The following is a 14,621-nucleotide window of genomic DNA, read 5'->3' as shown; positions in this document are numbered from 1 at the left end:
TCAGAAATTGGACTTCAATGCCTTGCACCCCCACCCACCATGGAGCCCAATAAAGAAAGGCCCCCTTACCAACACAGCATGTTATTCCCCCAGGAGCTGCAGTTGTTGGGTAGACTCAAGAATCAAGTGAAGGAACAATGGGGAATGCACAGGTGTCCATACCTGGTGAACACATGGGTGTATATCATCCACTATGTATATCACTGGTGCACCATCACAGGAGGAAGGTGAGAGGAGGGGAGCCAGTATATACAAAGCTAAAAGTTAAAATATATTTATTTTAAAGACAATGCTAATATTAAATGAAAAGTGAATTTATAATCATGCATTTATGATATATTGCAGTTGCTAAATTAGCAAACAGCAGTGCCAGTAAAAAAAAAACCTATGACATCAAGTAAATAAACTGAAACTTTACTAATAATGTGACATCACTCTTAACACATCTACATAAATTGTTTATATTTAACACTTCTTGGCACTTTGTTTATCACAAGGCGGCCATCATAACTAAGAGAAGCAAATGTCCAGAAATCTGCAGCAGACCACTCAACTGCATACACAGAATCTTCATGATCATCATACACCTGGATAACTCCTTCCTCCGTACCCTCGGTTCTGGAATACAATATATAAAGTGGATTTTCACATGTACTGTATCTTTAAAAGTAATATTACTTTAACATTTTTTGTGTTATATTTTAAAGGTAAAGAGGTGCAGTAATTACTTTCTGAATGAGTGAATAGCTGTACAGAATATAATATTTCATAGACCCCTGGCACTGATGTCACACTGGGAGGTCAAACAACACTAACACTTTAAGTATATGGCATCATAAGTGAATATGTGATGTACTGGTTGGTCTAGTGTTGAGAATGAACAAGATTTTTGTGCAAATTATGTTCTGACAGTAATCATTCTCAATGCTACAAATTCTGATATAGAGTTGTTTGTTCTTTATATACGATGCTGCAAATATAATGTGGACACAGTGTTGTAATATCACATCCTCATAGTTGGTCCTGTTATGTACATAGGCTTAATAAGCAAACCATGGTGATCCCCTCTGTTTTCCTAAGTTAATTCTTCCACTGTGCAGTGTGGCTAGGGATTGATCTCGCTAATTATCAGTAAACATAGTTGACACAGTTGAGGAAGTTTTAACCACTGTGATGTGTCGAGTTTATTGTGACATTCCCCGTGCGCATGAAATCAAGTGTTCCCCAAAAATTCGTTTTTCCTTGTAAAATGATAAATTCCCTTTCCTGAACATGTCTATGTAAAAATAAATACCAAATTCCACTTACTTTGGCTGTAGGGATGTGAACAAGTTGATGGCAACCAGCCATCAGGGGCTCGTTGCCTGTGCGTAAAGCTCCCAAACACGGTCGTGGGGGCGATTCAAGCACCGCAAGTTGCCACAAATATACATGTATTTTCAATTATTTGTTCTATGTATTTCCAATGTGGTTTTATTTAGTTTTTTTATTGTATATGATGCATATTTGTGTCCTTTACAATATGTATACAGTATAACGTTCATAATGTTCCATGGAACTGTGATACATGTGTCTGTAATGTGTTCACAATAAATGTTTATTGTCGCAATATTACTTGTTAAAAATTCACTAAAATTACAATATGTACAGTTTCACACACTATTTACACAGTAACAGTAACACACAGTATTACACATTGACATCCAGCACCTTCCTCCCTTGGGAGAGTGTGATCACGTCCTGTTAGACATTGATTATGCTTTAAGATATCATCTAGAAGAAAATGGGGACATTGAAACAGTTGATAAACTCGATTTAAGGATAGGTCACTATGGGGAACTTCAAAATTTTTTTAATGAGTGTAATTGGACAGAATTGTTGCTAGGCAGGGAAGTAAATGAAATGTATGCCAAATTTTTAAAAATATACAAGGAAGGCTGTTACGGCCCTGGGTTCCTCAGTGGAAACCAGAGGTCAAAATTGAACTAAATAAGCTATGTTAGATTAGCAAAACGCAACTCGATGTGTCTTTGTTTGTATCTTCCCTGCCAGATGTAAGACTATTCTTGTTTCTCAAAGAGCATTTAAAGACTGAGCTTGGGGTTGATTATTAAATAATAACATAGGCACCAACTATGTTTACTAAAACTTTCTAATCATTTGTAAAGTAAACCTGAGTAAACTTGGTATAGAGCTGCGGTACGATTAGTTGAGCAGTCTGCCGGCAGCAAGCCAGCTGGGCGGGAAGGAGACTGAGACTCGAGCTTCTTCTGGCTGGCGTTCGTGGGGACGAGACCTACTCTGTGGCTGCACCCCTACTCTCCTCCCTTCTCCCCTTACTTATTTCCCTTACCTTAAGTTCCTGTACCATTAAGTTAAGTACAGTGTGTTTTAAGTGCGCCTACTCTGGTAGTAACGATTGGTGAGACCTGGGGGTAGTATTTGCCAGTGTTTTGGGTACCCCTAAGTGTTGTGTTTTGTATTAGGGTACCACGTGGTCTCACTACCCTAAGCTGCATCCAGCTTCAGTGCTTATCCAGTAGTACTTTACCCTAGCTTGTTCTTAGTGTAAACCTTGTATCCTGCTAATGGGCACCAAGGCTTTTAACGTAAGATAGTGTAGTAAAGTAATTATTATTATTGTTATTGGTGTGAGTGTATATGGGGGGTTGTTAAGGGGTTAATAAATAAGTAAATTAGAACAGAGTATCCCTTCTTCCTGTGTGGGAGTGCATTGATCAACCCTTAGACTGACATATATGGTCTAGTAGCAAGTTATTATTACTGTGGATAGTTTATTTTGGGGGCCGGGCCTTTTAGCTCTCCCATATTTGATAACTCTGTTTTCTAACCACCCTTACCCCTTAATAGTACCAGTTTCCTTATATCAAGCCCACCATTTATTATAACAAAGGCACACAAACATTCATACCAAAACAGAGATGCAGGGCCAGAAAACAGGATTGGTTTGACAGAAATTGTGAGAGGGCCAGAGTCCAAAAGACACAAAAATGGAATCAGTATAGGAAGAGGCCAAACCCCCAAACATACCTGGTTGATGGGGTTCTGGGAGTTCTTTTACTCCCCAAGCCCGGCCCGAGGCCAGGCTTGACTTGTGAGAGTCTGGTCCACCAGGCTGTTGCTTGGAGCGGCCCGCAGGCCCACATACCCACCACAGCCCGGTTGGTCCGGCACTCCTTGGAGGAATATATCTAGTTTCCTCTTGAAGATGTCCACGGTTGTTCCGGCAATATTTCTTATGCTTGCTGGGAGGACGTTGAACAACCGCGGACCTCTGATGATTATACAGTGTTCTCTGATTGTGCCTATGGCACCTCTGCTCTTCACTGGTTCTATTCTGCATTTTCTTCCATATCGTTCACTCCAGTACGTTGTTATTTTACTGTGTAGATTTGGTACTTGGCCCTCCAGTATCTTCCAGGTGTATATTATTTGATATCTCTCTCGTCTTCTTTCTAGTGAATACATTTGGAGGGCTTTGAGATGATCCCAATAATTTAGGTGCTTTATTGCGTCTATGCGTGCCATATATGTTCTCTGTATTCCCTCTATTTCAGCAATCTCTCCTGCTCTGAAGGGGGAAGTGAGTACTGAGCAGTACTCAAGACGGGACAACACAAGTGACTTGAAGAGTACAACTATTGTGATGGGATCCCTGGATTTGAAAGTTCTCGTAATCCATCCTATCATTTTTCTGGCTGTCGCAATATTTGCTTGGTTATGCTCCTTAACCCTTAAAGTGCGCATCACTTCATATGAAGTGTAAATCGTTTTACCAGTCAACTGCGCTTCACTTCATATGAAGTGTATGGGTACCGCGCACGATTTGAATGGCCCGCGGTGTAGCTGGGGGTCCCATACGCTGCCCAGGGGCTCTAGTAAACAGCGGCCATTTTGAAAAAAATTCCAGCTCACGATCCGATGGCATGGGAGGCCTCAGTTTAGCGAGTCACCATGGCGAGCGCACGGTCAAACGCCTCACGGGCACGCACCACTCAGTCCCTCACCCCAGAGCAAATAGCCCACGAATTATTCTCTGAAGGTGAAGAAAGTGTGTTTGACGATTCAGACAACGATGAGGATTATACACAGTTGTCGGGTGATAGTAGCAGCAGCAGTGAAAGTGAGAATGACCGCCATGCCATGGCGAGGCCTATATGCTCTCCCATGCCTCCTCGCCCATTTTCTACCCCAATTCTACCACGACCTCACAGTTCCTGTGGATATTTTCTGTTTGAGGGTGACGAGTCAGAGGGAGGTGACTCCTTTTCTGGGTTTAGTGACTCAGATCAAAGTTTTATTGAGCCTGTGGCTGGTACCAGTGGTGTAACTGGGCGAGAAATTGTCGCGTCAGCAGCATCTCGCCCGGCCAAGCGCCACCGCATGGCACCACAAGAGGGACCAAGACCCTCGTGTTCACGTGCACCCACCTCACGTGCACGTAGCCGCCGTGCTTCTCGCAGACGGTATTCAGCTCCTGGTCGCCGGTATGCATCGCTTCCTCGCCGTCTTTCCTCTGCATCTCGCAGGACGCCTGGTGTACTTGAGTGGAGTGATGGTGACGATTTTATTCCTAATATTCCTCACTTTGACGATAAAGATGTAGGGATTACAAACCTTTTCCCTAATCAAGGTGAGGACATGGCTGAGATGGAATATTTTACAGCATTCTATGATGAACCACTCATGGAATACATTGTACACCAAACGAACCTGCATGCTGCTTACCTGATTGAGAGGGAAATCACAGAATTTTCACGACTGCAGCGTTGGAAAAATACCACAGTGGCGGAAATGTATGTGTTTTTGGCACTCTGTTTGTTGATGAAGCACTGTCACAAACATGCAATAAATGACTATTGGAGCAAGGACAAGACAATACCAACACCTTTATTCGGGAAATATATGTCACGAGACAGGTTTCAGATACTCCTCAGGTGTCTACATTTTGGAAGTGTTCAGGACCGAACACCTGATGATAGACTGTGGCGAGTGAGGCACTAATATGAACGATGTTATTGGAAAATTCAGAGATTTTTACGTACCAGCACAGAAGCTGGTGGTTGATGAATCTCTCATACTTTTCAAGGGACGTGTTCCATTCAAACAGTACATTCCCTCAAAACGAAACCGATTTGGCCTGAAATTTTTTGTTCTTTGTGATTGTGAGACAGGATACGTGTTACACATGATTCTGTACTCGGCTAGTGATGTAGACATTCCCGGTAACAACGAACATGGATTCTCGGGGAGTGTAGTGAAGACCATCATGGCTCCGTGGATGAACAAGGGACACATTTTATACACAGATAATTACTATACAAGTCCCTTGCTAGCTCGGTTCTTGCTAGAAAATAGAACCGGATTGGTTGGTACAGTAAAGCCACAACGAAGGGAAATGCCTGTGTTTGACAACGACATTGCAGTTGGTGAGTGTCAGAGAAGGAAAAGTGATAACATTCTGTCAGTTCGGTGGAAAGACAAAAGAGAGGTGAACTTGTTGACAACAATTCATGATGGAACAATGGTGAACAGTGGGAAAGTGAGCCATAAAACAAACGCACCACTATATAAGCCAGACTGTGTTTTAGACTATAATATCAACATGCGGTTGATTGATAAATCAGACATGATGATTGGCACTGCAGAGTGTGTGCGGAAGACATGTAGGTGGACGAAAAAAGTGTTCTTCCATCTTGTGGACATGAGCATGCTGAACTGTTTCAACATGTACCTTGTGAGAACTGGACGTAAGCCCACTTTCCGTGACTTTGTATTTGATGCTGCAATACAGTTATTAGGAAAGTTTGCAAAAGATGTCCCAGGTATTCAGCGGCCCATCATAAACCCACTGTTGCAGCATGCTGGTACTCCACGCCTCGCTCACACTGAAGGCTTCCTAGCACACAAACTTAAGTATTTGCCACCTGGTGTGAAGCGTGCAATAGCCCAACGTGATTGCTTGGTGTGTAAAACAACGACACGTAGAGACAAGAAACGGAAGCTTGTGCAAACATGGTGTGAAACGTGTGGTATCCCATTATGTGCTGTCGACTGCTTCAATGACTACTACTACTAGAAATCTTCTAAGTGTGCTTCAAAGTGTGTATTGCGTGTGCGAGTGTGTAAATATGTAAACATGTAAGCAGATAGCATGTGCGTGTGTGTAAATATATACAAATATAAGCAGAACATACAATATAATAGACTGTAATGACATATTATATTGCCGTAATTGAAAACATTTGTGTGCGCCTGTGTATACTCAAATATGCAACAATTATTGATACAAAATATGTTCAAACAGTATTTGAAACACAATTAGTGAAAAAAAATTAGATAAAATGCGCTTAGACATTGTAAATAAATAGCACGAAAATATATTTGTGGCAACTCTAGCTGTTTGAGGACCGCGCGCAACACCTCCCGGGCGTGTACTGCATGAGCGAAGATGCAGATTGTGACGTCATCACCGAGCTTCTCGGCTCTATTGCAACAAAAGTAAGTACAATAGAATTTTTTTTTTATTTTTCCCGTGATCAGTGAACAGAACTTAACAGATTAGAATTTTTTTTTTTTTTTTTTTTTTTTTCAAAATGACATGCGCCTGTGCGGATGGCAGGATATTAGACCCCGAGCATGTTAAGGGTTAAACGTTAGGTCGTCAGACATTATTATTCCCAAATCCTTTACATGCTGTTTTCCTACTATGGGTACATTTGACTGTGTTTTGTACTCTGTATTATGTTTAAGGTCCTCATTTTTACCGTACCTGAGTACCTGGAATTTATCACTGTTAAACATCATGTTATTTTCTGATGCCCAGTCGAAAACTTTATTAATATCAGCTTGAAGTTTTTCAATGTCCTCAGCCGAGGTAATTTTCATACTGATTTTTGTGTCATCTGCAAAGGATGATATGAAGCTGTGACTTGTATTTTTGTCTATATCTGATATGAGAATAAGGAAAAGCAGCGGTGCAAGGACTGTACCCTGAGGTACAGAGCTTTTAACTGCACTTGAACTAGATTTTATATGGTTGACCGTTACTCGCTGAGTCCTGTTTGACAGAAAACTGAGTATCCAGCGTCCTACTTTACCAGTTATTCCCATTGACTTCATTTTGTGTGCTATCACTCCATGGTCACATTTATCGAAAGCCTTTGCGAAGTCCGTGTATATCACATCAGCATTCTGTTTTTCTTCTAATGCCTCAGTGACTTTGTCGTAGTGCTCAAGTAGCTGTGAGAGGCACGATCTTCCCGCTCGAAATCCATGTTGGCCTGGGTTGTGAAGGTCATTGGTCTCCATGAAATTGGTGACCTGACTCCTAATCACTCTCTCAAATACTTTTATGATGTGCGATGTTAGTGCAACTGGTCTATAATTCTTCGCCAATGCTTTGCTCCCTCCCTTGTGTAGAGGGGCTATGTCTGCTACTTTAAGTGCATCTGGTATCTCCCCCGTATCCAAGCTCTTCCTCCACACTATACTGAGTGCCTGTGCTACCGGCACTTTGCATTTCTTTATAAATATTGAATTCCATGAGTCTGGACCTGGGGCCGAGTGCATGGGCATGTTTTCAAATTCTCTTTCAAAATTTAGTGCGCTCGTGTTGATATCAGTTATATTTACAGGGGTTTGAATATCCCACATAAAGAAATTGTCTGGATCTTCCACTTTCATGTTGTTTATTGGAGTGCTAAACATGTCCTCATACTGCTTTTTTAGGATTTCACTAATTTCTTTGTCATCCTCCGTGTATGAACCTTCACTTGTACGAATAGGTCCAATACTGGCAGTGGTTTTTGCTTTTGATTTCGCATATGAGAAGAAATATTTTGGATTTTTCTTTATTTCCTGAATTGTTTTCTGTTCTAATTGCCTTTCTTCAGTTTCATATGAGTGTTTCAATTTGCGCTTGATTTCTTCAATCTCCCTATTTAAATTATTCCTTCTTTGACGGGAAATTCGTGTCTGCATAAGCAGTTCCGTTATTTTTTTCCTGCGTTTATAGTGTCGTCTGCGTTCTCTTTCTACGTTAGATCTCTTTCTGGCTTTCCTCAAAGGAACATGTTTCAGACAGACTTGATATGCTTCCGAAGTCAGTTTTTCTATTCCTTCTGTAGGACTTGTATTACTTAGAACAGTTTCCCATAGAATGTTTGTAAGTTCCCTGTTTATTATCTCCCAGTCTATCCTTTTATTATTAAAATTGAATTTACTGAATAGCCCCTCTCACTTTATCAACGTTTTAGGTCTATTCTGAGTATTGATGGTCGTTTGCACTTCAATGAGCTTGTGATCTGAGTATGTGGTATCTGATATCGTAATGTCTCTGATAATGTCTTCATTGTTCGTAAAGACCAGATCTAGAATATTTTCATTTCTCGTTGGCGCCGATATCTGCTGATTGAGTGAAAATTTGTCACAGAATCTAAGTAGTTCTCTAATCTGTGGTTGGTTAGGTCCCGATAGATTTCCTGGTATAATATTATTGTTTGCTGTTTTCCACCTGAGACTAGGCAAGTTGTAGTCACCTAGGAAGATAATATCAGGAATCGGGTTCTCCAAATTATCAAGGCTATGCTCTATTTTGCTACCAGCGCTACAAAGATGCGAGAAACAACTATACGGCAGTAAGGAGAGAGGCAGAAAGAAATTTTGAAAAAGGGATAGCGGATAAATGAAAAACAGAACCGGGCCTATTCTACAAATTCATAAACAACAAATTGCAGGTAAAGGATAATATCCAGAGGTTGAAAATGGGAAACAGATTCACGGAAAATTAAAAGGAAATGTGTGAAACATTAAATATAAAGTCCCAAAGTGTGTTTGTACAAAATGAAATCTTCAGAGAACCAGACACAATAAGAATTCCAGAGAACAACATAGAGCGGATAGAGGTGTCTATAGATGAAGTGGAAAATATGCTCAAGGAGCTCAGTAAGAACAAAGCAGCTGGACCAGATGGAGTTTCACCATGGGTTCTGAGAGAATGTGCATCTGAGCTCAGCATTCCAATTCACCTGATCTTTCAGGCATCCCTGTGTACAGGAATCGTAGCAGACGTGTGGAAACAGGCTAACATAGTTCCAATCTACAAAAATGGCAGCAGGGAAGACCCCCTCAATTATAGACCTGTATCATTGACAAGTGTAATAGTGAAAGTATTGGAAAAACTAATCAAAACTAAATGGGTAGAACACCTGGAGAGAAATGATATATTATCAGACAGACAGTATGGTTTTCGATCTGGAAGATCCTGTGTATCGAATTTATTCAGTTTCTATGATCGAGCCACAGAGATATTACAGGAAAGAGATGGTTGGGTTGACTGCATCTATCTGGACCTAAAAAAGGTTTTCGACAGAGTTCCACATAAGAGGTTGTTCTGGAAACTGGAAAATATTGGAGGGGTGACAGGTAAGCTTCTAACATGGATGATAAATTTTCTGATAGAAAAATGAGGGTAATCCGAGGCAAGGTATCGGATTGGAGGAATGTCACAAGTGGAGTACCACAGGGTTCAGTTCTTGCACCAGTGATGTTTATTGTCTACATAAATGATCTACCAGTTGGTATACAGAATTATATGAACATGTTTGCTGATGATGCTAAGATAATAGGAAGGATAAGAAATTTAGATGACTGTCATGCCCTTCAAGAAGACCTGGACAAAATAAGTATATGGAGCACCACTTGGCAAATGGAATTTAATGTAAATAAATGTCATGTTATGGAATGTGGAATAGGAGAACATAGACCCCACACAACCTATATATTATGTGAGAAATCTTTAAAGAATTCTGATAAAGAAAGAGATCTAGGAGTGGTTCTAGATAGAAAACTATCACCTGAGGACCACATAAAGAATATTGTGCAAGGAGCCTATGCAATGCTTTCTAACTTCAGAATTGCATTTAAATACATGGATGGCGATATACTAAAGAAATTGTTCATGACGTTTGTTAGGCCAAAGCTAGAATATGCAGCTGTTGTGTGGTGCCCATATCTTAAGAAGCACATCAACAAACTGGAAAAGGTGCAAAGACATGCTACTAAGTGGCTCCTAGAACTGAAGGGCAAGAGCTACGAGGAGAGGTTAGAAGCATTAAATATGCCAAAACTAGAAGACAGAAGAAAGAGAGGTGATATGATCACTACGTACAAAATAGTAACAGGAATTGATAAAATCGACAGGGAAGACTTCCTGAGACCTGGAACTTCAAGAACAAGAGGTCATAGATTTAAACTAGCTAAACACAGATGCCGAAGAAATATAAGAAAATTCACCTTCGCAAATAGAGTGGTAGACGGTTGGAACAAGTTAAGTGAGAAGGTGGTGGAGGCCAAGACCGTCAGTAGTTTCAAAGCGTTATATGACAGAGTGCTGGGAAGACGGGACACCACGAGCGTAGCTCTCATCCTGTAACTACACTTAGGTAATTACACTTATGTAATTACACTTAGGTAATTACAAAACCTCCGATACAGGAAAACGTACCACCAAACAGGCACCCCCACCGTTGCACTGCGGAACAAGGTGGAGGCGGGGCCCCAAACTTAAGCAAGGTTAGACAAGCATAGGAGAGGGGCAGGAGGAGTACAGGCAGGAACCGCCTCGGAAAGGACAAGAGGCCACAAGCAGACACCCGTGAACCGAGGAACACGGTATGTTCTTTTATGTCTTGTTCGCTATTAAAGTATGCATATACATAAATAACATATTAGGGCATAAATACATACTCTATGTATATGCATGTGTTACTGTATATGGCCAAAAGGGTTATACAGTACACTGTATATGGTTCTAGCATGAATTTTCTGTAACTCTTGTGTCCTTCACTTGGGAAAGACGCTGAAAAATTTGCTCTCCAAAGTTCATGTTACAATTTTATTGGGCCTAATGTGTTTTGCTTAGTATGCCTAAGTGTGCTTTCTGAGATGTCAAGTGCATGTACTGAATCCTGATAAACCTTGCCCGTCATCACTGCAATTAACTCATCCAATGGCACATTGGTGAGCAGTGACTCAACATCCACATCTCATATGTGAATCCTGATTCCAAATCAGGTGGAGAGAACAAGAGCTGCCCAGTATGGGCTAATCGCCCTGCAGTAGGCGCGTCGGGTGATACGATCCACGTTCGCAAGAACGTATGTACACCCATTCCTATTCCCAAAAACAAAAACAGCGTTAGGACGAAGTAGACGCCAAAACCGCACCAACTCACCTGCAGAACATAGGCCCTGAAGGGCCATGACGCAAGCGTTCGAGTCCGTATCCGCCAGAGGAGGCCAGTGCGTCCATGCTGGAGAGGAGGAGGGGAGCAGCGAAAGAGGCTCCCCACCCTAGAACGCAGGGAAAAAACCTCATGAATTCCACACAGCGGCACCCCAGAACACCCCCAAAGCAACGGGGGCACGGATGGGAATAAGAAAAGAGCGAGAGGCGAAGCCCCCCGAGAGAACGGTTCCCAAACGCCCCAGGGAAGATAACCCTGTTACGCAAGGGTAGTACTCACAGGGTGCTTAGGGAAGTCAGCCACTAAGCACATGCAGCCCTGGCACTGATGAGGTACTCCTGGCCACCGCACAACACAACACACGGCAGTGAACGCCACACAAGGCAAACACCGCCTAGGAAACTGAGGCCAGAGAAGCGTCTATCTCGGTTGACATTAGCGAACGAACTGAAGCTTGGCAGCTGGCGCGGTAGGTCCGGGGCTCCCCCCTCCCCCCTCTCGGGGCGGGGAGGGCTGCGCGGACGATCGGCGCGGCAGTAAAGTGTGATGTTTGCTTGTTTCCTTGTGATTGTAGGGAGTTTTTACCTCTCTGTTCAGTTTTTTGTTTTAGTTTTTTACCATGTGGGGTTTGTTTTGTTATGCCTACCTTTCTGGGTGCAAACCCCGGTCGATGGCAGATAAGGAAAACCCCAACCACAAAAGGGTTTTTCAGGGCCATTGCTCCCTGAAACCTCTCTGAAGGGGCCAGGTTCTGGCACTGGTCCCTGGTAGGTCTGAACTCCTTAGCTAATGTCCCGGTCTAATATAACATACATTAGCCCAATAAGCTCCAGGGAGCCGTAGGAATTCCCCACAGAAAATTCCTCTTATAAAAATGTTCATTTGTATTCCCTGACCACGGGAAAAATAAAAAAAAATCGTAGGTGACATATTTTGGCCGCAATAGGGCAAGGAAGTCTGACAAAATTTAGGCACTGACAGAACAATCGATGGAGGCGGGTCAGCTTCACCAGAGCTGTCAGGCGAGAGTTGCCGCAAAATTATTACATAATTATTTCAATCTCTGATTTTCCTTAGTTTTTTGCAGTAAAAAACACACATTCACACAACAATGTGTGAATTGTTGTGTGAATGTGTCACACAACACACATTCAATAGTGTGTTGTGTGATATATGTATATAATAAAACAGGTGAATCATTGCTATACTCAAAATTGTGGTGAGCATATTACTGATTCAATTATTATGTTCATAAAACAATAAACAAATAGTTTTGTTGTTATTACACTATATACACACAAGTTATATATTTAAGTATCTGCATGCTTTGTTCAACGTAACGAACCATTAAGTTGGTATGGTGTCATACCAATGATGAGTGGCCGCCACACACCAGCCAGCAAATGCCGCCACCTTCCCTCCAACAACGGCTCACTCGCCAACACCACTGCTCCCACCATACTGGTTTTTCTTTTATTCACTATATACAGACGTTATATATAAGTATCTACATGTTTTGTTCACCATTACTGTACAACTAAGCTGGTATGGTGAGTTCAAAGAGCACCAGAGTCCCCACACACCACAGCATCAGCTGATGCTGCCTCCCCTCCCTCACTCATTCAAGGGTACACACACTAAAATTTCTCCTTCAACCATACTATTTGTGGTGTTATTACACTATATACACACATTATATAAAAGTATCAACACGTTTTGTTCACCTTAACTGTACAACTAAGCTGGTATGTTGAGTTCAGACAGCAACAGAGGTCACAACACACAGCTGATGCTGCTTCCCTCCTTCAAGATTCCTCCTACCACCATATTGTTTATGTTGTTATTACACTATATACTCCCATTATATATAAATATCTACATTTGTGTTCACCATACGGAACCACTAAGCTGATATGGTGATTCTTGATAATAACAGGTAGCCACACAGAGTCAGCAGACGAAGCTACCTCCCTCCCTCACCATTACTGTTCCCACCATACTACGCACAGTGCTAATTATCACAACACTCCTTCTATTATCAGAATCCTAGTAATTTTTATCACAGTCAGGGGTTTTCTGTAATACAATGGGGCCCTCGACTTACGATGCTAATCCGTTCCTAGAGATGGATCGTAAGTCGAAATATCGTAAGTCGAAGCGATTTTTCCCATAAGAAATAAAGGGATTTGAATTCATCCGTTCCCCACCATCCAAAAATATTAGCATACAAATACATTTTATACTGAATACAATGCTTTTTTCTAACTACAATACAGTACCTAAGTTTATCTTACCTTTATGGAGGGCTCTTGATGGCGTATGGAAGATGGTGATGAGGGAGGAGGAGGAGGAGAGTTGTTACTGTTTGGAAGGGGAGTCCCCTTCCATTATCACATCAGGCAGTGATGTTTTCTCTGGGGTACTCTCTCTCCTACGTTTTGCCTGAATACCACTAGGACCTGGTTGTGGTTCAGTGCTTGTTTGTCTCACTACAAATTTGCCAAGAGACATTTGTTTTTCCCTTCGTTTTAACATTTGTCTGTAATGATGCATCACTTTAGCACCCATAATGTAATTTTTCTTAGCCAGTATGGTGGATATCGTTGACTGAGATTTGTTGTACTGCCTAGCCAGTTCAACAACCCGCACACCATCTTCATATTTACGAATGATCTCTTGTTTCTGCTCTATGGTCATTCTTACATGGGATCTCACATGTTGAGCCTTACCACTGACTTTCCTAGGACTCATGGTGTGATATATAATAATTACTTTAATGTTCAAAATGCAAAAAATCACCTCAAACGCGGAATTTCTTATAGGTGCGATTGTCACTAAGCGGGCAGCTGTAGTAAACTGAGGCAGGTAGGACTGCGTGACCGGGAACCACACGCTCGGTCGACCCGAACGTGTACCAACAAATATCGGAAGTCGACGACACCATCGGATGTAGAGTCACATTTTTCGATGAAATTTACATCGCAACTCGAAATTATCGTAAGTAGGGGCAATCGGAAGTCGAGGTGCCACTGTACTGTCATCGCTAAATAATACCAGTTACATATATATTTTAACATTTTTAGGCGATGGTGTGGTCACAAGCTGAACAGCAGTGCTGTTAGCTCATTCTTTATGCGCCAGCCTTGGTTGCTCACTCAATAATGAGGCTCTCACACCTGGGAATGTTGCCCACATTGTAGGCAACATGGTATGCAGGCTAGTGTCCCTAACCTGCATACCATGCAAGCTGATGGAGAAGATTGTGCAAAGAAAGCTAATGGAGCATCTGGAGCGAAAGAACTTTTTAACACAGCATCAACATGGGTTCAGGGATGGCAGGTCCTGCCTCACA

At 41.9% G+C, this 14,621-nt stretch overlaps 1 protein-coding gene across 1 annotated transcript in view; it reads right to left on the bottom strand.

Annotated features, from left to right (window-relative positions):
* Window positions 1–258: 258 nt before the first annotated feature.
* LOC123770836 (EARP-interacting protein homolog) overlaps window positions 259–14,621 on the bottom strand; it is a 214,410-nt gene continuing 200,047 nt past the window's right edge. The window contains exon 9 of the mRNA XM_045763010.2: window positions 259–618. Coding sequence (XP_045618966.2) covers window positions 447–618 — 172 coding nt within the window. The 3' untranslated portion in view covers window positions 259–446. The remainder of the gene's footprint in view (window positions 619–14,621) is intronic.

The sequence above is a fragment of the Procambarus clarkii genome, chromosome 56, assembly GCF_040958095.1.
Source record: "Procambarus clarkii isolate CNS0578487 chromosome 56, FALCON_Pclarkii_2.0, whole genome shotgun sequence".
In the NCBI taxonomy this organism is placed as follows: Eukaryota; Metazoa; Arthropoda; class Malacostraca; order Decapoda; family Cambaridae; genus Procambarus; species Procambarus clarkii.
This window is presented reverse-complemented; position numbering and strand designations above follow the sequence as displayed.